The sequence below is a fragment of the Aphis gossypii genome, chromosome 1 (genome assembly GCF_020184175.1).
Source record: "Aphis gossypii isolate Hap1 chromosome 1, ASM2018417v2, whole genome shotgun sequence".
Classification (NCBI taxonomy): domain Eukaryota; kingdom Metazoa; phylum Arthropoda; class Insecta; order Hemiptera; family Aphididae; genus Aphis; species Aphis gossypii.
In genome coordinates, this window is record NC_065530.1 from 4,614,841 (window position 1) to 4,639,558 (window position 24,718).

At 25.5% G+C, this 24,718-nt stretch overlaps 1 protein-coding gene and 1 pseudogene across 4 annotated transcripts; both read left to right on the forward strand.

Annotated features, from left to right (window-relative positions):
- The first annotated feature begins 38 nt into the window (after nucleotides 1-38).
- On the forward strand, nucleotides 39-17,090 carry LOC114128024 (homeodomain-only protein-like). Of its 4 annotated transcripts, XM_050198841.1 has the most exons (4): nucleotides 39-148; nucleotides 1,176-1,390; nucleotides 13,763-13,930; nucleotides 16,348-17,090. In XM_050198841.1, the coding sequence occupies exons 2-4, from the start codon at nucleotides 1,370-1,372 to the stop codon at nucleotides 16,417-16,419; spliced, it is 261 nt and encodes an 86-aa protein (XP_050054798.1). In that variant the 5' UTR covers nucleotides 39-148; nucleotides 1,176-1,369; the 3' UTR covers nucleotides 16,420-17,090. The 4 variants fall into 4 exon arrangements, with proteins under 4 accessions (XP_050054798.1, XP_050054799.1, XP_050054801.1 ...); XM_050198842.1 differs by lacking the exon at nucleotides 39-148 and having other exon boundaries at nucleotides 1,359-1,390; nucleotides 13,768-13,930; XM_050198844.1 differs by lacking the exons at nucleotides 39-148; nucleotides 1,176-1,390 and adding an exon at nucleotides 11,418-11,972 and having other exon boundaries at nucleotides 13,768-13,930.
- A 3,423-nt stretch (nucleotides 17,091-20,513) lies between these two features.
- LOC126554800 (uncharacterized) lies at nucleotides 20,514-24,185 on the forward strand (annotated as a pseudogene).
- The last annotated feature ends 533 nt before the right edge of the window (nucleotides 24,186-24,718 follow it).

A 24,718-nucleotide genomic window follows, 5' to 3' on the forward strand; every position in this document is an offset into this window, starting at 1 on the left:
TTAAAAAATAAACCATCGCATGTCATGCACTCGCGACTTGCGTCTCGCATAGTCGCACAGTCGGCAGGTCGCACTTAGTAGTTAGTGTTTCTCACGAGTTACGACTTGCCATTCATTAACGGACTAGGTATGTTATAATTGAGCGAAGGTATGTGAAGCCACTAGAACATAAAAACATAATATTTATTAATTAAGTGGCCGCCACACCAACATTTATTTTCTTTGTCTATCTCCCACGTAATATTGGATATTATGGGAACAAAGATATTCCGTATTTTCACGATTAAGACTCTGATTCAGTTTAGGACAAAGACATCTATTAAGTATTTTATAAAGGAGAATTAAATTTCCTGTGCATTGACCTAATAGATTTTTAGTATTTACATTTTTTTTTATAAATATAAGCATGTTGTAATTTAAAATGATTTCGATGATTAATTATTAAATAACTTATTAAAAAATGTAAATATTAAAAAATCTATCCGGTCATGCACAGAAAAATAGGTGCCTTTGCGTAAACTGAATCAGAGTCCAGAAAGGCGTAATCGAGAAAATACGAAATATCTAAGTTACTATTTTATGTGGGAGATTGATAAAGAAAACAAATGGTGTGGCGGCCTCTTAATAGTGTTCTCCGTCTGTATAAAATTCAATTCAATATAATAAGTATAATTAATATTGAATTCATAACTCTGAGTACAATATTTGTACTTGAATCACAGAATATATTTATTTATTTTGAGCTTAAACTACTCTTGACTTATGAAGATTTTATAATATTATGATTATTATTAATATGCCTATAAAATACGTAACTATACATATTCTAAATCATGATGCACGACGATCATAAATAATAATATTTAAAAAGTATAGTGCGTTGTACGTATACCTTGAACATATTATGATGTGTGTACGTGTAGGTATTAGGTACCTATTTTATTTCTTTACCTTAACCCTTTTATATGCAATTTTTTAAGCTTATGTAGTAAGGTACATATACTGTAAACGACTCAGTGAATTCAAAATTTAGTGATTGTAGTCTTTTACTTAGTTTCGAAGTTAGTCATTGAAAATTTGTAATTAATCAACAATGGAACTATTGGTACCTACCAACTGCAGCCAGATAGCACATTATTGTTCAAACTGACAAATTCTGATTTTATCGTTTTTAGCATACCTGTATAAGCACTGAAGTGCCGAACATAGTTAAAAGAAAAAAATGGTAAAAAGGATGTGCGGTACCTACAGTAACAAAGTTCCATCAAATTATATACCTATCATCTATGTTGGATAATTAAGTAGTTAAAAGGATTTCGTCTATTTGTCTACCCCGTCGGCCGTCACAGAATAGATTTATTTTATAATAATGGATGAGTTATGTATTCAGGTATGTTTAAGATATGTTTACAATTTATATTTAAACTACAATTAAATTAGGTTTACATTTTCATATTAACTCCAATTTTTCCGTCGTTAAAAACGTTTCTAAGCTATGTATAGGAAGTATAAGTCTATACTCTATAGCATTAATTATAGAATACAATTTTTAATTTTTAAAACTTATACTTAACAAATTATATACATAGCTTCGCCAATAATACATAATATATATATATATATCACTATATCAGTATATGTACCCATTACCTATCTAATAATTCCATTTCAATACACGGTTAGACAGTTTAAGTGATATATATATTCTTTATGAACACATTTTGTTTGTTTATATAATGGACATTGTAGTATAATTAATATGTAATATTATATTATATCCTCTCATTTCATTACTATCACTTACTCGTAATCACGTATAGTTGTGTACCTATTCTTAGGTATGTCCCGTTTCTCGCGTGTTATATATACGAATACGACTAAACAATTATTTATTTTTATAATACATACAGGGCATTGTCCTATTTAAGAGGGCGTAAGTGAATCAACTAAAATTAAAAAAAAATTGGAAATTTCTATAATATATATTATAATAGATGATAATGTTTATTCACAGCAAAATAACTTTACAGTATGTTTTTATAGTGACTAGTGAGTAAACTAGGTGTATAAAATATACAAAAGTTATTTTGCATAATATACAATTCATAGTTATTATAAGCATATACATATATAATCTAGAAACATATTATGATCATGTTCTTGTAGAATATCTATTGCATAAAGCGACCTAATAGTAGGTACTAGATATATACATTCGGTGTTCGAAAATAGTCACACTTGTAGATATACTTTTGTTTTTACACTACAGTACGTCTGCATGTTTTATATCTATAAACGAAATATAAATTATAATCGACATTCGACATGATATTAAAGTGTCCAAATATTTAAATATTTTATATCTACTGCATCACTCGCACATTAAAGATATAGAAATGCTGTAGGTAGTTAACTGCAGAATGCAGATAACAAGTTTAAGTATACCTATTTACAATAATTAATAGTTGGCTTGATAAGTATAAATTCAGTAACGCGTTGATAATTTTTTTTAGGAGCGGCTGCTCCGCCAAAATTATAAGCAAGGCTAGATCTAGGGGGACTATATAACTCCGGGCCGTAAATTGGAAGCGCGGGGCACAATGTATTCAATTTACCCAAACTGTTTTGGATTTAAAAGGGCCTCGCCAAAAGTAATAACCACCTTATATCATGACTATAATTCGGCCGTAAGACTAGAGAGATCAGAGATATATTTAATACTACAATATTATATGTATTTAAATGTATAAACATGTTCTATTACTCTGTAATGAACACGAACATACATAAACGTTGTGCTACGAGATCGTTATCTATGACTATGTGACTTTGTGAGCGTGCGAAGTATGTAATGCGAATGAAGAGAGCGGTTTTGGAAAATAGGTACATATTTAAACAAAATATGGGTGGGTGTTATGTTCAAATCGTTGTTTTTTTTCAGTAAAAATAGTTCAACGTGCCATTGGATGAAATGACGTGTACCTTGCTACCGCTTTATTTAAGATATTCTTTAAATACTATAAAGAGCAATAAGGTATTGCCACATGTAGGTACTCGTACATTTTCTAAGAACTGAATTTTACACTAAAATCTTCGTAAAACCAACACACGGTAAATGGTTTCTCCGCTCCGTGGTTCAGAAGTTGGAATTTACTTGTATAAAACCTACCTAATTACTTATAATGTATCCGGCTCATTCAATAAATAAATATAAGAGAAATCAAACAAAAATTCGTTTTTAAAATAGTTGTTTTTCATTTCTGGAACCATTAGCATAATTTACAAAGCGCTGGCAGGCATTCGCTTTCAAATGATAGTGTCTGTTTATTCGTTATACGCCTATATATATATATATATGACTGTATTCTATATAGTTATAAATTATAATATAGTTGTTCAATAGGTAAATAAACCCATCAAATAAGTTATCTGTTCTATTTGGTAGCTCGATTTTAATGTTTGTTAGAAAAATAATAATATTTTAAGACTTTTTTTACAACATCTTTGAATAATCGAAACGTTAAATCTTTTTCTTTTTGGAATGTACAGTTTTATTTTTTTATGATAGGTATTAAATAAATATGATTTTAACTATTGTTAGAACTTGTAATTTCTCTAAATTAAAAACTAAATGAATATGTTTTGAATAGGTTGTAGGTGTCCACCTCGTAGTTTGAACACGGCTTTTATTTAATAGCTTTAAATTATGTTTCTTTATTTTAACTTTTTTATTTGAAATTATAAAAATTACAAACATTAGTAACAGTGCAGAGTACAGACTATATTTTATATTATTAGACAATTATAATGATTATTATAACTAAAATAATTTCATTCCAATTTCATTTCAAACCTACTTATTAGTTATAGCCTATAATAATTGTTATACATATAAGATACTCAGTCAATCATTATTTCAACTATTAACGTTTTTTTAAAAAATTGTTTACATAATTGTTAGTCGTTTCAAAACAATATTTTTTATCGTCAACATTTTTAAGTTTTATTTTTTATAAATGATAATACACAGTTTTTTTATATTTTGTAGTAAAATACTGTTACAAAAAATAACATTTTAAACAAATGGTTTATATTAGTTATAAATTTATAATAATTATTAAAAAATTAGATGATCAGAGACAAATATTTTATAGAGTATATTTATGCCATCCCACTTTGCTCATCTAAACTTTAAACATTTAAAAATCATAAATTACATTAGTCTAAAATTCGGTTTTATTTCATAGGTATATCAATAAAGTACTTCAAAAAAATATTCTATTTTGAAATAAAAAATAAAAAATGTATTACCTATAGTATCTTGTTTTAAAAAGAAGTAAAAAATAAAAAAACATAATGATAATAAAAATTTTATTTTTGCTTAATGATTATAAAAAAGTTTATAGCCTTTAAAATAATGAGTATCCTTCTCTAAAAAAAAATCATTTTGTGTAAAATTTTAATGGTTTTCATTTTAATGTAATATAATCTTATATGAAATAATGTTATTTATAAATAATTTATTTTGTCTTGTATACGTAGTTACATTAAATATACAACTATAATCAATGATAATTGTTAAAATTAGGGCTCGTATTTTAAAGTATATACTTCTATTTTTTATATACAAGAAATAGAAATCTAATGTTTATACATAAATTCGTTTCACGTCATTCTGATTCTAAATAAACCAATTTTTTTTTACTTTTTTTTATGTAAATGCTTTATTTTCAATTATTCCAGCTGTGATTTTTTTATATGTTTATTGTGCTATTGTAATAAAAAAAAATCAATAAGAAATGTAAAAACCCAGAAAGCGGATATTGGATTATTATTGTTTTCATTAATTCATTATCGAATTGTTTATTAAATGTATTAAACGTATAGATTATCGATCTACATAATGATTATAGTCTGCAGTACCTATACGGTCAGTATACCTATAACATCGATATCGACTATTTCAAAATTTAAGATTTAGAGTTGTAATTTGAAACCTCTGCTATGAAGTATGCACTAATCACTTCATAGTGGATGTAGAGAATTCGTTTTCTACGTATAAAAATATTCTGTCGGACAATAGAGTCAGTTTTACTACTGAAAATCTAGGGAAATACATGGTAGTTATTTTTTTTTTAAATATAAATTAATATTTCAAATTTTTATATTCATTTTTATGACTATTGACTAGTTCGTGTTAATTTTTGGTCTTTCTTTTTTTTTGCTTTTTTAAAACAATCATGTGCTTTTTTAGTTGCCTATTATGCTTTAAAAGTTTAAAATCCGAGCACTAGTTATAATTAATAAATAGGTACAGTATTAAATAAAAAAAAAGGTAGTGGTAAGTGTAGGTTATCGTATTTTAAAAATTATTTTTTTGAAATTGTTTTTTGGTAAATATTAAACGTTAGGATTTAAGTATTTGTTAAGTATTTAAGTATTTTTAATGTATTGAATTCAAAGACATATGCTCTATAGAGCGTAATATATTTTATAATTAGTGTATTAGTGTACTTCCCTCTATTAATGTGGTGCTTTAACTATTGCTTAATTGTACTTAATAAAGAGTTTAATTTAAGGTGTGGCGTATCACATACTAGTAAGTATATATATATTAAATAAGTCAAGGAATAATAGTGTACATATAATTTATATTATTATATATCTTTCATAAAAATACAACTCTTTTTTTTTAAAAAAGTCGTATTACACAGCGTAGGTTTTATTTACAATAAAAGTAGGTATCCGTGATAGATATATGTTTTTAAAAAATAAGTAGATACGTTATTCTAAAAACAAAATTACAGTTATCATATTGAATTTGGTAAAATACTTAATTAAAAAAAGAAAAATGTTTGATTCATATTGATATAAAAAAAATAGTAAATTTTATTGTTCTATGTGTTTATTATTTATTTATACTTAATTTTTAATAGTACGATTATTACATAACACAAAAAATCAATTGGTATTTATATTTAATTTATTTAGTTTTTTTTTTAATAATAGTGACACATAATGTACTTAACGTTTGTAGTTCAATTTTAACAGTAATAATTATTATAAATTATAATATTGTAATAGCATTCCCGTTTGACAGTATATATTATTGTTCGATATTCGATAGATATCAAAGCGGAAGCTTGTACAATAATTTATACAAGTTATTAATCATATTGCATATTATAATATTATTATGATTACTATATTATACGAATCAAAACGTAAATGGTAAAATAATATAATCTACGAAATTATTTCATAGACACAATATTTTATAACTTTACTTTTATACGCCTATTTCCTATTACATATCCTTGGCTGTGCCTATATTTAATATGTGTACAACTATACAAGACGTGTTCAGCCTACATTATTTTATTCTTCTATTTCAGAATATTGGCATGTAGGTACATAAGGAGTTTTCTTTGTATATTACTGGTACTTATTTATGAGTATAGGATGTTCTGAAACTACCTATTAGTGATGTATAGTAACTAAATTCATTTCGAAAGAACCGATATTATATCCAGAGTAAGACTGTGAAAAATATTTTTAAACCATATAGGGGACAAACACTTATGTATTAGATACATATATACAGTGTTTTTTATTTTAAAGCAATCACTGATTTATATCAAAAAGTATTTAGAATTTATGCAATGTTTTTGGAAATATTTTTTTTATGTATTATTTTCAAAAGACATAATAATATGTATATTTTTTAAAACTTTATATTTAATAGTATATTTCGAAACAGAATATATTTCAATATTTATAAAAACCGAATTTCAAAACAGTAGTTTTAGCCGGTACAAGTACCTACTCCTAAAACAATGTAGGTAGTAGATTAATTAATGGTTCTCTCCACTCGTCTGTACTATAAATAGTTACTATTAACAGTCATAACAGCTCATTCGTACTAAATGAAATTTTTACATATTAAAAGCTCCGATAAATGTTTTACTTCGGAATAAGAAATTCAAAATTTAAAAATATAAAAAATTAAAAAAAAATTAAAAATGATAAAAAAGTAAAAACTATAATACAAGAAAATTAGTGTTAAACTTTTAATTATGAACTTTTTTTTTAGGAATTACCTTATATAATATATATTAATCACAAGGTATATATATAGATTTTGGAAAATCACAGCTATGTATGTATAGTATAGTATTCCCATAAGCCTAACGGTTACCTATACACAAGATTGCCGCTACAGTAGCGTAATCGTTTGACCGGTACAATAATTTGCAGTCATTATATCTCCGACCTAGAAAAACAGCAACATTTTTGTTTTTATAAACATTTTACAAATTTTAGTGCAGGTATAGCTATAAAGACATATTTATTTAAAAATATTATCAATATTCATCATAAATCAATCGAATAGTCAGTTCCGTTGAAAAATACATAATCGCAAAACTTATCACAAAACTATAATATTTTTTTATTTTAATTATAGATCAATAATTAAAAAAATATAAGCATATTATATCAATAACATGTATAATTCATCTTATAATATTGACATGCAATATATTTTATCACTATTATAAATAAATCCATTAACCATTTTAAAATATAGTAATATATAAGTATGGTTAAAATTCTAGGTACTTATAGTATATTATTAATTAAAAATTAAAATTTTTAACTGCGGATGCATCTGTAATAAATGTGTAGTGCTAAACAAAATTTAAATGTAATACATTATTTTAAACTAAACCGCGTGGTTATAAAAAACTTAGGTGGTATATTATAATATATATTATACGTACATAATATGTAAATCTATAAAATTACACTTTATAGGTTATACCTATATTTGAGAAACATTCGTTACAAATTTATTTTTAGCCAATATACATATATATTATATTTTTCCGAATAATATTATAAACCCGTGTAAAACTATATAGACTAATATTATAAAAAAAAAAAATTGTTTGTTTAGGTCTGAATCTGTCACATATACTATTGACAACCGCGTTAATTAATATACATTATGTGGACTCTGAAAAAAAATCTGAGTAAATACAGTGAGAAATTGAAGGTTTTGGGAGAGAAATCGCTAACTGCGTATAATGACAATAGTTATAACTTATAAATTAAAATAATACATATATTATGTGAGCGTGTAAAAACGGTACAGCGCACTGTTGGCATTTAAATTTTTAAACATTAGCCGCGCGTGTAACATATAGTATATTGTATTGTGATCAAATGTTAAAATATAACCTATAGCTAATATACCAAACACATAAAGTAGTGCCCGCCACAGATTGAAATTGCTTATGGAAATAAAATATGTATGTAGCTTATATGTATACTTTCAATAATTATCATCTACGCGTTTAGCTCGTAATAACCTATATTATATTATAATTTATATGATATTTGATAAGAGTTCAATCCTTGGAACAAAGAAATGTGAACATAATACGGTTATGGTGTTATATTATATGTGTATTATTATATTGAATTTAACTCTGTGCACAATACGATATAATTATTATTTTTTGTACGAGCGCATAATAACGTATAGGTATGATACAATAACGATAAAACAAATAAGATTCTAGTCCGCTGCAGTCATAAATATATTACCTCCATCGTTGGAACAATATTATATTTTGAAATTACGATTTATTACACCTATACAATATTTATTCGATATTATAAATTATTATATGACGACATATTAAACGAGGAACTCTGCGATTAAGCCACGCACACGTAAATAAAATTATAATATGTGAAAAATTAATTCTCGTTCTATAGGCTTTAAGCACCTACCATATTCTTTTGATACTAAATTATTCCATTAAAAAATTGTTATTCAGCGTGTTTCATAATGTTTTGCATCATTGATATTAAATTAGGCTATCTATATCTATTGAACCACGTGGAGACTTGACAACGCTCGAGGGCGTATCACGTATATTAAAATAACATAATAGGTACTATATGGAGTACACCATATTATATGTTGTATAGTGTATATTATGTATAAGTATATATATATATATATAGGTATTAAAATTAGATAGTATACTTAACAATGAAAGATTTTGTAATGATTTATTTATTTTTTTTAATATTGTAGTATAGGACTTCAGCTATTAACTGATAGTACCGCCAACTTTATATAGTCTATAAGTATCCAAAATGTTTATTGTTTATACAGAGTTAGTATTGAGTTAAGATTAAGTTAAGATTTTTTTCCACGGTAGCATTTTTAAATTTTTTAATAGTTATATGGTTATTATGGAAGCCTTCACGAAATGTATAGTGCAATTAAGTGTTGTTTGTGCTCTAGTGCTCGAGTACGAAATTAATCTCGTAGTTCGTACGAAATGATAAGATTATGCATTATTACGGGAGATTAATGATTTATGCTAATTTTTTACTAAGTATTTATAAATATTATGTATAATTCATCACTACTACCAGAACGAGTATTTACATAAAAAAAAAAACTTTTCCCGTAACTTTTGAAAACAAAATCGTGTGCACTATAATTAACAGTAGTAATTTATATTATTAGGTATTTTATTCTTACTTTCCTCGTCGATCAAATAAAACAAATTTTGTAACATTAACAAACAATTTACAAACTACTATAAATGCCTAGAATTTAATGTAGCGTGTCTTGTTAAAAATTTTTAATAAGGTTTTTCGTCTATATAACCTTGCCAAGTTTATGTATATACAAACTTATAATAATACGTAAATATCGAGGAAAGTCTTAAAATAAACAAATCAAATCAAATCTAAATTTATTTTTTTTTTTTTTATTAGACGAATAAATACGCGAATTTATATATGGTTTATGCCGTGTGATGGACTCAAATTCAATACAGCAACGTAGGTATAATATAATTTGTGCACTGTCCGGTCAGCACGGTGCGTGTATAGTGCATTTGGATTTTAGCCGTTGACATTTAAATATAAGGATAGGTACCTATTAAGCTCGGAATTTCGTACGGCCTCGTGCGCGTGTATAGGTATATTATAGTCGTTATAGTATTTATGTGTATAACTATATAAGCTGTACGGTATTGAACTCAAAACGTCTCTCAGTCTATTAAAAATAAAACCAAACACGCGCACACACGAGTACACTGCAGTATCGAAATACCGACTAAACCCGAACACGATCGCGTTATAATACGATACATATATAAAAAAAAAATCATACCTACATCTATAATATAGTTATGTGTAACATATTTTTAAAACCATTTATATATATATATATTTGTGTTGTGTAAACACGAGTACACAACGCAAATACGTATAGCCTGTATGTATATGCTTATAATAATATGTATATTATTACTGACGTTCACTTTAATATTATTATTATAATAACTATAGAGCATGTGCAATGTGTGCACTGTGTGTGTAGTGACACCGCCGCCGTGCGGGTGCAGGTTTTCTGAACACAATAGATCTAGTTTTCGCGTATATATTACATAACACATATAGTATATAGGTAGGTTACAAAGAGGATATACAATACTCGTATCGTGTGAATTTTTCTCTTTTCCTCCTCGCGGACTTGAACCGATTTGTATAGAATTGTTTACTATTTTTTTTTTTTACTATTGCGCGTTATTATAATATCAAAGGGCATTCGTTTTAATTTGGAGTTGATACTCATACTTAATTATTATTGTTATTATTATTGTTAGGGTGCACTACACTCGCAGGTCACTGTTAGAAATGTTGCACTTACCGGAGTTATAATACATCATTGATATTATATAGACATACGTTATTTGTATGAGATTAGAGATCGTATATTAAATATAATATTCTAGACATTTTTTTTTAATCACCTATAACAAAATGTTTATTTTTACTAAACAATAAAAAGCCTTTAAAAACTAAATCTATGCGTAATAATATATAGTAATTTCAACAATAAAACTTTTAGGTCTTTTGAGCAATTGTTTTTTTTTGGTAAATTACTGCATGTAATATTGTGACATTTTAAATCATTTCTGATCGAGTTTTAAAAAAAAAAAATGTTAATATTAATTAGATTCGTGTTTCACATTTTATAATAGTTCGTTCCTGTACATTATTCTTCTAGCCAATCTCGTCCCAACAACGTATATGCTGCCATCATTCGAATGTTATGGTCGCGTATACCTATATGTCATACTCATTCGTTTAAATCATAAAATAATATAATAATGAAATATACGATATCGAAGAAGAATTATTATTTTCTTTAACACACATTATTTATTATTTTGTCGAGGACCTAGGTATACCACGATAAAATACGAAGAGAAAGAAAAGTCTCGCGTCGCAATAATAATAATAATAAAAGGTGTCTGCGCGGTGGGGGCCGAAGACGTCCGACCTACTCTCGAGGTAACCAGCTATAGAATTACACAAATACTCGCGCGCGCATTATGTTCCGAGACTATGATACGTCTTGTACATAGTTTATAATTTTATATACCTTAAACCGCCGCGGCTGTCCGTCCAGAGCGGTCCGTGCACGCGAGTCTGTCGGCTTGCCAAATTTTTCGAACGCGCTTGCGGGCCAGAAAAAAATATTTACAACGGTCGAATATTTGATCGATTGCGGTACAAATTTTTACGACAATAAGTCAGCATACGTTTTTAATACTGTGATCGTAACTCATAGATCATAATCTTGTATACAATAGGTACATTGCATTTTGTCGTTTTCCACATTTCGGTTTTACTTAGCGTGCGCATTTCAATCGACATTAATAATAATTATAAATATCGTTTGCGAAATCATAATTTATCGTAATCGCGTCACCGCAGAAAAATTGACAGGAAAATTGCGCGCGGATTTCGAACTCAGTACGTCGTCGTCCGCCGTCGGGATTCATTCGAAACCGCTTTCGTAAAGTTTTTATTACGCCAACCGAAGATCTCCTCGACTGCACATCCTCTCAATCTTCAAGCATAATATAGACGTAAGTGATTCATATGATTTTACTATCCATTTTGTATAGATATGTTTTATCGACGCGTATTCTCGATTTACGATGATTTTATTCCAAATTTAGACAGAAATATTATATACAACATGTCCAGAGCATTAAATAATATTATACATTATATTATTAAATATGTATGTAATTAATCACTGACATTTTTTGGAAGAAAACACATCTATTATCATTCATCTCTCGATTTTTACGTAAACGATAATACAAAGGTTATAGTCAAAAGAATCTAAACTTTTTTTTTATTTAATGTTTTAAACAACATTTAATTTAAATTTTTATTGTGTTTTATTAGGCACAATTAAAATTTTAATATTTTTTGATTTTCAAAGTAGATATACATTGAAAAATAATGAATAAGTAAATATAATCGCTTCATAGTAGATACCTACCTAATACAGATGTATTGTTAAACTATTATTATCTTATCTTTATGCTGCACGTTTTACGTGGATTTCGTGTTTGATAAGAATTAAATTGATCGCAAAAATGTGCGAATATGTTTACACAAAATGTTTTCGGTAGCTAACACAAAATCTTTGGTTAGCATTTATAATTATATTGTTATTTGTAATTAAAGATCCAATCTGTCCCGTAAACTGAATACTTGATTAGGTTTTTAAATTAATTTTAAAACAACCTGCGCTATGCACATAAACATAAAATGAAATAAACTAGGTATTTAGTAAACTATAAAATTAATAAACAATAAATGGTAAATATTGATAAAAATGTTGCGAAAAATATAATTTTACTATACACAAACTTAATTACATAGTTTTATAGTTACAATTAATAAAAACTCATAATTTAAACTATACTTAAATCAATATTCTATAATAAGTTAAACTAACACGATTTATTATTGAAGGTCAACGCAAGAAACCTATTTTGAATTTTGTAAATAAATAATAAAGCATTTTTTAAGCATTCATTTACTGTAATCTTCAATAAAAAATGTAATTAAACTAACAATTAAAAAAAAAATTATCACATTATTCATGCTAATATTTAATAATATATTAAATAATGCATTTTATACATATATAAATATATAAAATGTTGTAATTTTGATATCGTTACAAAATCAATAAATGACTCAACTGTTAAATAATATTTAGGTATTTGAATAATATTTATAAATAGAAAGGTATTATAACGTACCTATGTATTATGAATTACAAAATATATTTAAATTTGGTACTTGTTTAGTTATTTTTAACTTAATATAATATGTTATAATGTCTGTATCTGTTAGCACTAGTCAGTAATTATACATATCAACCGTATAATATTCAAAGTATCTTTGACTTTGTTGAGAATTAATAAATAAAAAATTCATAATTATGTTTATATAAAGAATAAAAAATATAGCTTATTTTATATTTTATTTACGTGTTTATTAGCTACCAACAGTCCGTATAAAAATAAGTAAAAAATGTAATAAATACGTCTAATTTTATAAAACCTTTGAAAGCTTGGTCAAGGTTTAATCCATGACGAATAGAATGTATTTTGAGAAAACTACAAAAGTTCAATTATACGAGTAAAACATATTAAAAATTAATTTTGTGTTTATTGTTTTTAAAATAGTATATCATAACATTATGTCATATCATATCATTATTACATTATTAAATAAATTATATTTATTTCATATATTTTAATTATAAATACTTTGGTACCTGTGTATAAAATATTTAAGTATTAGATTATAATTTTAATATCAATGTGTTTATTTTTTATTTTTATTTTAGAGTAGTTTCGCTATGGATTTTTCTAACAAAATTGGAAATGACAATACACCACTTTCTGACGAAGTTTTGGAAGTTCTCGAGTCTCAATTTAATAAAGTCAAAACTCTTCATTCTACTGATTTAGAGATTATTGCAGCTGAGTTGGGTGTCAGAGATTGTGATGTTAAGGTAATAAAACATCATAATATTACATAAATTATAACCATTTGAAAATTTATTCCATATTACTAATTGGTTAAAAAATTAAATTAATTATTACGTTGCACTATAAAGACAAAAATATATCATACCGTGTATGACAGTTATATATACTTGTAATATTACTATACCATTAACCTACATCAGGGTACTATGTAGTTTTAATTATATGCAATTGTGTCTAATCAAAAAATTATTAAAATACGCGACCATCGGTTTTAAGACCATCCATAGATTTAAACTTGATTTTTATGGGACTTTAAGAACAATATAGTTAAATAATAAGTTTTTATTATTTTTATCGTATCACACTATAACCTTGCAAGCTGTAAGACAACAATAATAAATATTTATATTGTACATTATTTCTCTTCTATTAAATAAATATAGGTACATACCAATTACAAATAGAAACTACAGAAAATTTATTTTGGAATAAAAGTATATTTATGATTTTATTGTTGTAATTAAGTCTAAAATCGATGTCCTGTATGAATATGCTTATAAATGCATATACCTAGGTAGATACTAGACTTTTGGTAACCATATAAGAAATATTAAGGATAAAATGAATAAAAATCACAAGGGTAATTTTTAATTTTTTTTTCTCCAGATTTTTTAGTTGTGAAAGGTTTTGATAATTTCAAATGTTTATCAATACTTAATAATATAATTGATATTTAGTCTTCCGGTATCCATATAATAAATAATTACCTATAGTGTGTATGTATAAATAATTAAATAGTTATAAAATCTAAGTACATAGTATAGATTTTGTTTATAATTGTAGAAATGATTAAAATTAATAAATTATAATATAAAGGAGGTATATTGAAATAATTAAATGTTGACGTTCTTGTACTTTACTTGTCAATATTATCAAGCAAATGAAACGAAATTAGTTCTGTTGATTACTAGGACAAGGATTTCAATAATTTGCAATGCTATATTAAAATTAATTTTCTATTGTCTTTTATTGTTATCACGCAGTATTATAACAAAAATATACAATACAATGGTGTATTAAAAATAAAATATATCATTTCGTCAATCTGAAGATAAAAATCTGTATACCATCTGTATTTTTGTTCGATTTGCGTGTTGAGACTCGTGCGTGGTCGTTTCAGTTTTAAATTTTGAAACCTCATTTTATGAATGAGTTATGAATTTTATAATATTTATTTTACGTTTAAAAATAAAATGTAAAGTAGCCAACAGTTTGGTGCCAATAATATAATACGTGTTTACGTTTTTACTTATTTTTAGTTAAAATAAAATATATAACTCAATTCATATTAGTAAACGAAATGGAATTTTAAACGAATTGGTATAGGTCTATATGTTTAAATGTTTTTATATATAGCTAGATACTTATTAGTTTTTACATTAAATATTTTATTTTGTTATTGTTTAGCTTCGGTTTCTCCGACCCGTTGTAAACATTTATTGCAGTTTAGTATTTACATACCTAAATTCATATAAAATCCACGCTATAGTTCATAAAAATATTAAAAAAATAAAAATTATACGTGCGAATATTGATTAGCCTTAAATTATTATTTATTAGTTGACATCATAAGGCATATTATCCATTTATAAAAGGTTTAATGTTTATTATTTATTTTTTATTAATAATTTTGATGTAGTAAATCACGCAAATAAATTAACAAATATACTTAAAAAAAATAAGAACTAACAAATAATTTTTTAATTTATATTTTGTAGACAGCAGTTAGTAATCACAACAATTTAAATAATATACTGATAAGATTCTTGATACTTAAAATATTTATCAATGTTATTAATGAATCTCAGCGATTTGAATTATTTGTACACTCCCTTGTTCAGAATGTTCAGATTTAAGTCAATCGGCCGCAGTTGATTATAGAAAACATTATTTTACATTTTTACTGTAATTTTATAGGAAGCTTTAAGCGTTTTAGGTATACTAAAACCTGCAGTATTAAAAACATGTTTCTTACGGGTATTACCTATGTATACATATTAAATAATTGGAGATACATTTAACGATTTTTAACTCATAATATACGCTATTAAAATTGTGAAAGGTTAAAAATCCAGTTCAATATAGTTTTAACGGAGATCTAATTTAACAACAACAACAAATAAAAACCAAATAATTATTCTGTACCTATTACAGCTAGTTATTAAATAAAGTGTTTAAACCAAATTTTTTGCAAAATCGTTTTTAAACAAATTCCAGGTTTAGAATTCATTTCCATGCTCGTATAAATAAATTTAAGTTTGTATTAAATATATTATTATTATTAACACATTTTGTTTTTTTTTTTATTATTGGTAGCGATAATTATTTACCTATATTTACCATGTACCATTGTAAATTGTAATGTATTTATGTATTATAGATGTGGTATACCAATCGTTTGGCGGCATGGAGAAGGAGCCAAGGACTTTCAGATTGTTTTGGGCAATTGTGAATTTAAAAACACACCAACAATAAATTATAATTACTATATTGTTTAAGTCAAAGTTTGTTATGCATAATATATTATTATAATAGTTATTTTACGATTTATATTATGAAATTCGGTAAAGTTGCAAACCTATTTTGTTTTTGTATTTTATTTAGTTGTTATTAGCACTCATTGTTTTATTTTGACTATTTTGACTATTTTATGAATATTATTACTATTGTTATTATTTTACACTCACCGAACTTTAAATCATGAATGTATTTATAATAATATATATTATGTAAATTAAAAAAAAAAAAACATTAATTATTATTATTTATTTCAATTACATTCACATTAATTAATGTAATGATATATAAATCGAAATTATTACTTTACAGCACGTTGTTTAATTAAAATGAAGATGCATAACTTTTCAAAATATTGTCCGTGATTTGCAATATTCTACATTTCAATTAAACCATGTGGCATATGGTATTTTATGAGTTTAAACTTCGTATCACTCGTGTTTATTTATACTTACCTTACGTAATTGTAATAATTTTATTTTAATCAATTATGTAATACATAACAGACGAATTAGATTTAGAATGACGATTCTCGTAAAGTACCTCGTAAAACTAAACTATATAATAATTGTTTTATAAATAAAAAGTTTCTTTTATTTAAATGAATATAGTTTTTGTGCATTCCATAAACGACCGTCGAACTACATTTTATCAATTTACATCCATAATAATATTGCTATCGTCCACGTGCAGTAAAACGATAAAATATCTACTAAAAATATGTTTGAATAAAAATTATATTTTAAGTTTTTCATAAAACGTAAGTGTAATTTCTACGTTTAAGTATATGCACAGTTTTATCTTCATTTATATACGTAAATTGTATAAATTTTAATATACCGCGTGTAACAAATACAATTATTTATTTAGGCACTTAAACAATTTACAGTTTTCTTGTTAACGCTTGGCGCTTACATACCACCGTTATTTGAAACATTCAAAGTAAATAAAATATGTAGACACTCGATCGGACCGGGAAAATCACACAAAGAAGAAAAGAGTTTAAAATGACGTTATTCAAACTTCTAAGTATCCAAATATTACTATTATAAGAGGACGCCACATCCGCATACCTATGTGTTGTCTCAGTCTTACGAGTATACACAACATGCGAATTGTACGTATATCCATTTTACTCTATTGTTTTTAAATTAAAGTGGATCGAATTATTGTAATAATTATAGATAAAGTTATTGTTCAAGGCATCTCAGAGGTTTTTAGATATTTTATCTACGAAGAATATTATGAGTAATTTAAAACTATAATTTTATTATATTTACTAGATTTTAAAATTATTAATAACTTGTTTAAACACACGTGGCATCGCTGACATCCTCTTATGATGGTTAATTCTTACGACGATAAAATACATATTTTTACTATTATGAAACTCAATAACTTGGCAAATTTAATAGTTTTTAAATTATCATATTAGGTATAATGTAAGCCTACTTTGATCGTATTTATTTTTTTACTCGAAAAAATATTTCTACGTTTAATGCCTATATACTACTGCAGTCAGTCTACAGCTTATTGATACTTGTTGTGTAAATTTAGAATGAAGACATATTACAAACAAAAATGTAAAAAGTTGACACAGGTAATAGGTAGTTTTATATTAAATTAAATATCTGTATTATAACATATTATATAACGATCATCAATAAAACATGGCAAGATATGGTTTTTCCGATGATTTTTATGATCAAATAGATTTTTCGAATGATTCGTTAATATTGTAAATTTATACGAATTATCAACTTTTACTCGACGTTAAAACATTGAGTTATATTTTAGCAAGAGGACAAAAAAAAAACGAAATATTTAACATTATTTTGTCACGATTATAATAAATTACAAAAGTCTGATGTTGTGATAATTATATAATAGGTACATTTTATGTGTGATAATATTTTCGACTTATTGATTACCATAGTTAAGCCAGCAAATAAAGTAAAGAAATATTTATCACATATTTATACTCTAAATAAATAAATTATTAAGGTAATTAAAAAAAATACCACTAATATAACAAACGAACCGAGGTGAGTGAAGCGAAACCAAAGTGCTCAAACAACCGGTCTGTGCACGACAATGCTGTTTTTACGTATTCTTCCACTGCGACCTTACTATTTGGTTAACACGTCTTAATACTTCAGTGTTAATACGTCACATAAAAGTGTTTATGTCGTTTCGTTATGTTTATTATTTAAAAGCGATTTGGTCGGGTAGTTATATTATGAAACGACAGGACAATCGAAAAGACAATATTATTATAGTATTAAATATGTGCCGTACGATGTTATTAATTCATTATTATTTCTAGACGTTAGAAAGTAAGTTGTTATTAATAGTAAATGATACAACGTAAAACTTAACGGCTAGAGCGCGCCACGTAATACGAAGTGGTTAAATTAATATACTACTAAGGACCAATAGTAAATAGTAAGTTAACGATAGTTGGTAATATTAACGAAATGATTTGAATTTCAAAAACTTATATCTCGACAGTGTTTTAGATCCAGAGCGGGGCGACAAATGAATTGATTTTAAAATGCTGTTTTTTTTTTTTTTTGTGAATGAGTACACGGTAAGTGATAAATAAAATACTTCGATTTTCAAAAATAAAGAGGGGTTTGGGATATAGATCGGATCATAATTTGCACTTTGAACAGGTTAAACTAAAAAATTTCCAACACTTATATTAATAATTGGGATAAATAAGTAAAAAAAAAGTTAAGGAAAACAGGAATTTTTACACTAAAACAATTTTCAAATAATGATTTTGGTTTTTTAATGTAATTCGAAAACGAATAACCGTAGACACTTAAAATTTTCACCAAATATTTATAATATCGTTTTTTTATTGACCATAACCTTTTGAATTTTTTAATATATTTCAATTTTCTTTTAAAATTATTTATAGACATAAGCAATTTTCAATTCTTTTAAGATTTTTTTTTATCAATGTCGATAAAAAATTATACGGTGATTCAAAATGATTGAAATTTGAATATAAAACTCCTCATAAGTTGTTTGTTATTTTATTAATCAATTAAAAAAAGCTAAACTTTGTAGTTAAAAATTTTTTTTTTATTATTTGTGAAAATATTTTTACAATAAATACAAGTGAGAAAAGCTCTTAACAATATTTACAAATAAGTTATCATTGAAACAGTAGTTATGATCGTAGAAGCCAACCGTTGTTGAGATTTCGGGTTATGAGCATTCAAAGTTTTTTGATAAAATTGCAAAATGTTCATATTATTGGAACCATAAAATCTAAAAAAATATATAAAGACAGTTATTTATTATAGATATTTGAAGTTTCGATTTAGACTAATTACTCATATAAATTATTAAAAGAGATTTTTATATAATTATTCTGTTATTGTATAAAAAATTTAGCGTGGGAACTTAAACTTTTATATATTTTACGTAATATTACATTATTACTACGTATAGCCGTCATCCGTGTGCTCCGCCTCCGTGGATAGTTGTTTGCAAATTCTAGGACGGTTTTTTGGTCTCATAGTTATTTCGATCATAAAATGGTATAAAGTGTACCTTATACCTACGCAAAATAATATTAATTTAAGATGTTTATAAATTTTCATAAATATACTTACGGCCAGGGCAATATAATAATATAATATTATAATTAACAACTGCCGGTCAATAAATTTAAGTACAAAATATCTATAGATAATCGAATGATGGTCCGGGCGAAGATTTCAGTTAGTAGATAATAAAAACAATTTTTTTATCACATTAATATCATTATTTTCACATCCGGTAAATATATTATATAATAATATTATAATGACATTAAATGAATAACAATAATAATGGTTATTACACAATAAAATTGGGCATGGCATTCTGTGGGTCTTCGCATCATACAGCCAATCAAAGCGCTGCTGACGTATTATGCTACTTTTCTATTGGTTATTATTTTATTATTATTATTCGATGCATTTTAGCCTATTTTAACTACTCGAGTCTCAAGATTAAGTTCGTCAGTCGTACTTAGAACGCAGTGATGTATACTTCGAATCCCGCGCAAGACGTTCAAAGCATCGGGCCGTTGTCACATCTCATGTATGTCGATAATAATAGTTGATCCATCATTGATTCTATATTATATACACGATCTGAGGTAAGTCGAGGGGGATTTCTTAACTACTATACGCTTTTAACATTTATTTTAATATTTTATAATACAATAGAACCTTGATAACTCGGTAGCATTTTCGATAACTCGAAGGAATGCCTTGTCCCTGCCTTACAATATATATTTTATATATTTTCTGTAAGTCAAATTTTTGTTAACTCGAAAATTTTTTTTTGCCCCAAACCGATTTATTTAGATTTCACTGTATATTATATCTATTATACATATACATCGAAATTTAAATTTTACAAGAGAGACACAAAACTTATTGTGTTCCCTTTTCAAAATAAATTAAATAAAGATACACATACTGCTGTTACTATAAGAATATGTAGATATGTTTCGTTTTCACACCAAATATTGTGTGTTTAGATACAAATAACATATTTCTGTAAAAATTTGAAAATGTCAAAATATTGGACATGTTTTCAAATAAAAGTGATACTAAAACCTTCAGCAAACTGTCATTAATATGCGTGATAAAAAATTGGGACTTGCTTTTAAAGTACCTATAGATTTTATACGTAATAATATTTTTAGTTATTTTAAAATATTATCTATTTAAATCTATAAATTTCGCATACATATTATAGTGTGCTTACGAACATTTTATTCATCAAAGTTAATGATACATTTTATCTAGATAATATCATAAACAATGTTTTAGTTTTAATTTTTTATTGGTACTAAACAAACAAACATAATTCATAGTTAGGCGTAAACTAAAGATGAAAAGAATTAGGCTAACCTACTTATAACTTATTGAAATATCTCTGAAGACCGTTCTAGGCTTAGTACCTAAATGATTCATATATTATATTATTTATTATATATTTTTATAAATAATTTGATTATCGTTGAGCATTAAATTTATGATTAACACAACTACAGTTTATATTAGTATGAACCCAGTTCATGAAATAAACAACTATTTTTTAAGTATACATTGTTATATAATTTATTATCTGGGTAAAATTGTGAGAATACTACACATTTATCCATTTATTAATTTATTAGACAATTTTAACTTTAAAATATTTACAATCTTGATATCCAGAACAGCAATAATATTTCCAGAAACTGTATCTATATCTCCTTAGTTTTTTGGTGAGTATTTTTCTATATTACTATTGTTTAAAAATAAGTAAAAATAATGGTATGTGTACAATTAGCTAGTCGCTTTTATTACTTTATTATATCCATAAATTACTCGACCTTATAATGCCTTACTAACGCTGATTGCACAATATTTTCTGAATTCTACACATGAACGCCCCTAAATTGCATACTTTCTACGCCGTTTTAAATGTTCACATTTCAGTAAAATTCAAACACCATAGGTTAGCTTTATATATAGGATAGCCTTTATATTATTTATAATATACCCATTACCTATAGATTTTGACAACTAAGCTTTCAAATATTGTTAACAGACTATTACAGTACAACATGAAGAGGTTGATAGTTTTATCTTATTTAGTAAGGAATCTTAGAATAAATATAAAATGATGTGCACATTATTATAATATAGCTATATAGCTATAGTAATGCAATAGTAATAATATGACTATAATAAGCAAACATATTATACATACAACTTTTTTTGTTTGTTTCTTTTAAAAGATAGCGTTGATTTTTAACTTCACATTGAACAGAGTATTATTGTAATTCATCGAATAACAATCTAATCTCGAAAGAGTGGTTAATTAGTTATCAGTATCTATATTTTGTTATTTAGGATTAATTAAAATTGATGCATAAAAATCAAACTGTGCGCAGTATATTAGTTTTTGTAGAGAATCAATCGTTTACATAAAATGATTATTATACAGATAAATATAAATGAATAGTTATATGATATTATACAATAGTAATTAGTAATTACTATTTGTTTTATGCTACAGGTTATATCGTAATAACTGTTCGTTGTCGCCTGAAGTTGCCGGTAAACATGGATTCATTTGAACTTTGTTATGGATAATTCTGCAATTCTAGATTAGGTAACTAGTTTTTCATATGTCCAGTACCGGGTATAAGGGGAAAGCTATACGATCTCATGCATTATGATATTCAAAAACTATAAAACTATTTTAAAAAACCAAAATACAAATTATTATGTATTAATTATTAATAATTATTAAAAAAATGAATTAATAATTTAATTTAATTTAAAGGTTGTGATGGTATTGATGACAAAATTGTTATATTTGGAACAGAAGGTGTTTTAAGGAGACTATGCAGTAGTGAAAATATTTTTATGGATGGGACATTTAAATCAGCACCTCAGCTATTTACCCAAATTTATACATTGCATAGCCATGTCATAGGAATAATGGTACCATTGGTAATTTTAATGAAGTTATAAGTCATTTAATACGATTGCTTAGTACATAATTATTAATTATAATAAATTCACTTTTAAGGCGTATGCATTGCTACCGAATAAAAATACAGCAACTTATTCGAGAATGTTTAATATAATAAAAGAAGCTGCTGTAAGAAATGGTTTAGTATTTAACCCAAATACATTTTAAATAGATTTTTAAATAAATTGGTATGATCGTGTCTATTAGAGAACCATTTGGCTATGAAACATCTATAAAAGGATGTTTATTCCACTTCGGTCAAGCATTTTGGAGGAAAGTTCAATATTTAGGGCTTGTTCATGATTATAATCAAAATGACGAAATACAAAAAAAGGTCCGTCGTATTTGTAGTCTTGCTTTAGTATCAATAGACTAAATAGATTAATGCTGGACAGAAATTCATGCTCAAGCGCCTCAACATGAAAGTAATATTTAAAATTGTTATAGTACAATATATTTTTTTAGTATTTAACTTATTTAATAAATAATTTAGATTTAGATAGATTGATGAGTTACTTCGTAGACACTTATTTGGATACCGACATCTGTATATTTCATCGTAACATATGGAATCACTAAGAAATGGAACATACAAGGACGATTAACCACCTCGAGGGTTGGCATGCAGTTCTTAATAGAACTATATGTCGACCACATCCAAACATTTTTATTCTGATTGAAGAATTTAAAAACCAACAGAAAAATTTTGAGCTTGATATTCTGTCCTAAAAAAAAATGTGATCAAGCTCCAAAAATGAGAAAAAAAATACAGAACGTTAGAAAACAGATTAACAACTACGAAGGAGCGGTAAATAACAGTTAATTAATCATTAAATTATATTATATTGATGTCTAACATGTATGTTTACATTTAGAATGGAAAATGGACAACAAATAACAATCATGGAGTATCTAGATGCAATTATGTACGACTTCCATCTTGATTAAAATTACAAAACTATAACTATAATTATTATTAATTTGTATTGACTAATATTTGATTTGTACCTAATTTATTTATATTTGACTATATTGTATGTAAAATGAGGTATTAATTTTTTTTTCTAGTTATTCTATTTGTTTAATTTTTTTATAATCTTAATGTGCTCCCTCAAATATTATTTATTATAACAATTGATTAATATTTTTGATTGATTTGTATTTGACTATATGTAAAATGAGGTATTAATTTTTTATTTATCTAATTTTTCAAAAATTATTTATTATAGTTTATAACAAATGATAAATATTTTTGATTGATTTGTATTTGACTATGTGTAAAATGATGTATTAATTTTTTTCTAGTTATTCTATTTATTTAATTTTTTTATAATCTTAATGTGCTCCCTCAAATATTATTTATTATAACAATTGATTAATATTTTTGATTGATTTATATTTGACTATATGTAAAATGATGTATTAATTTTTTTTCTAATTATTTATTTATCTAATTTTTCAAAAATTATTTATTATAATTTATAACTGTAATTTTTTAATATTTTTTAATAACTTTTTAAAACTAAATTCAGTGTATAGTATTTATTATGATTCGGTATAAGATGGAACTTGGCGGAATGAGTTTTTGGCAAGATGGAACTCAGCGAAATGGGATGTAACGGTTCTAAACAACGACTTAGCGCATAAGATACAAAAAATATGTACCTCTAAATGTTATACACACTCTCTAATTT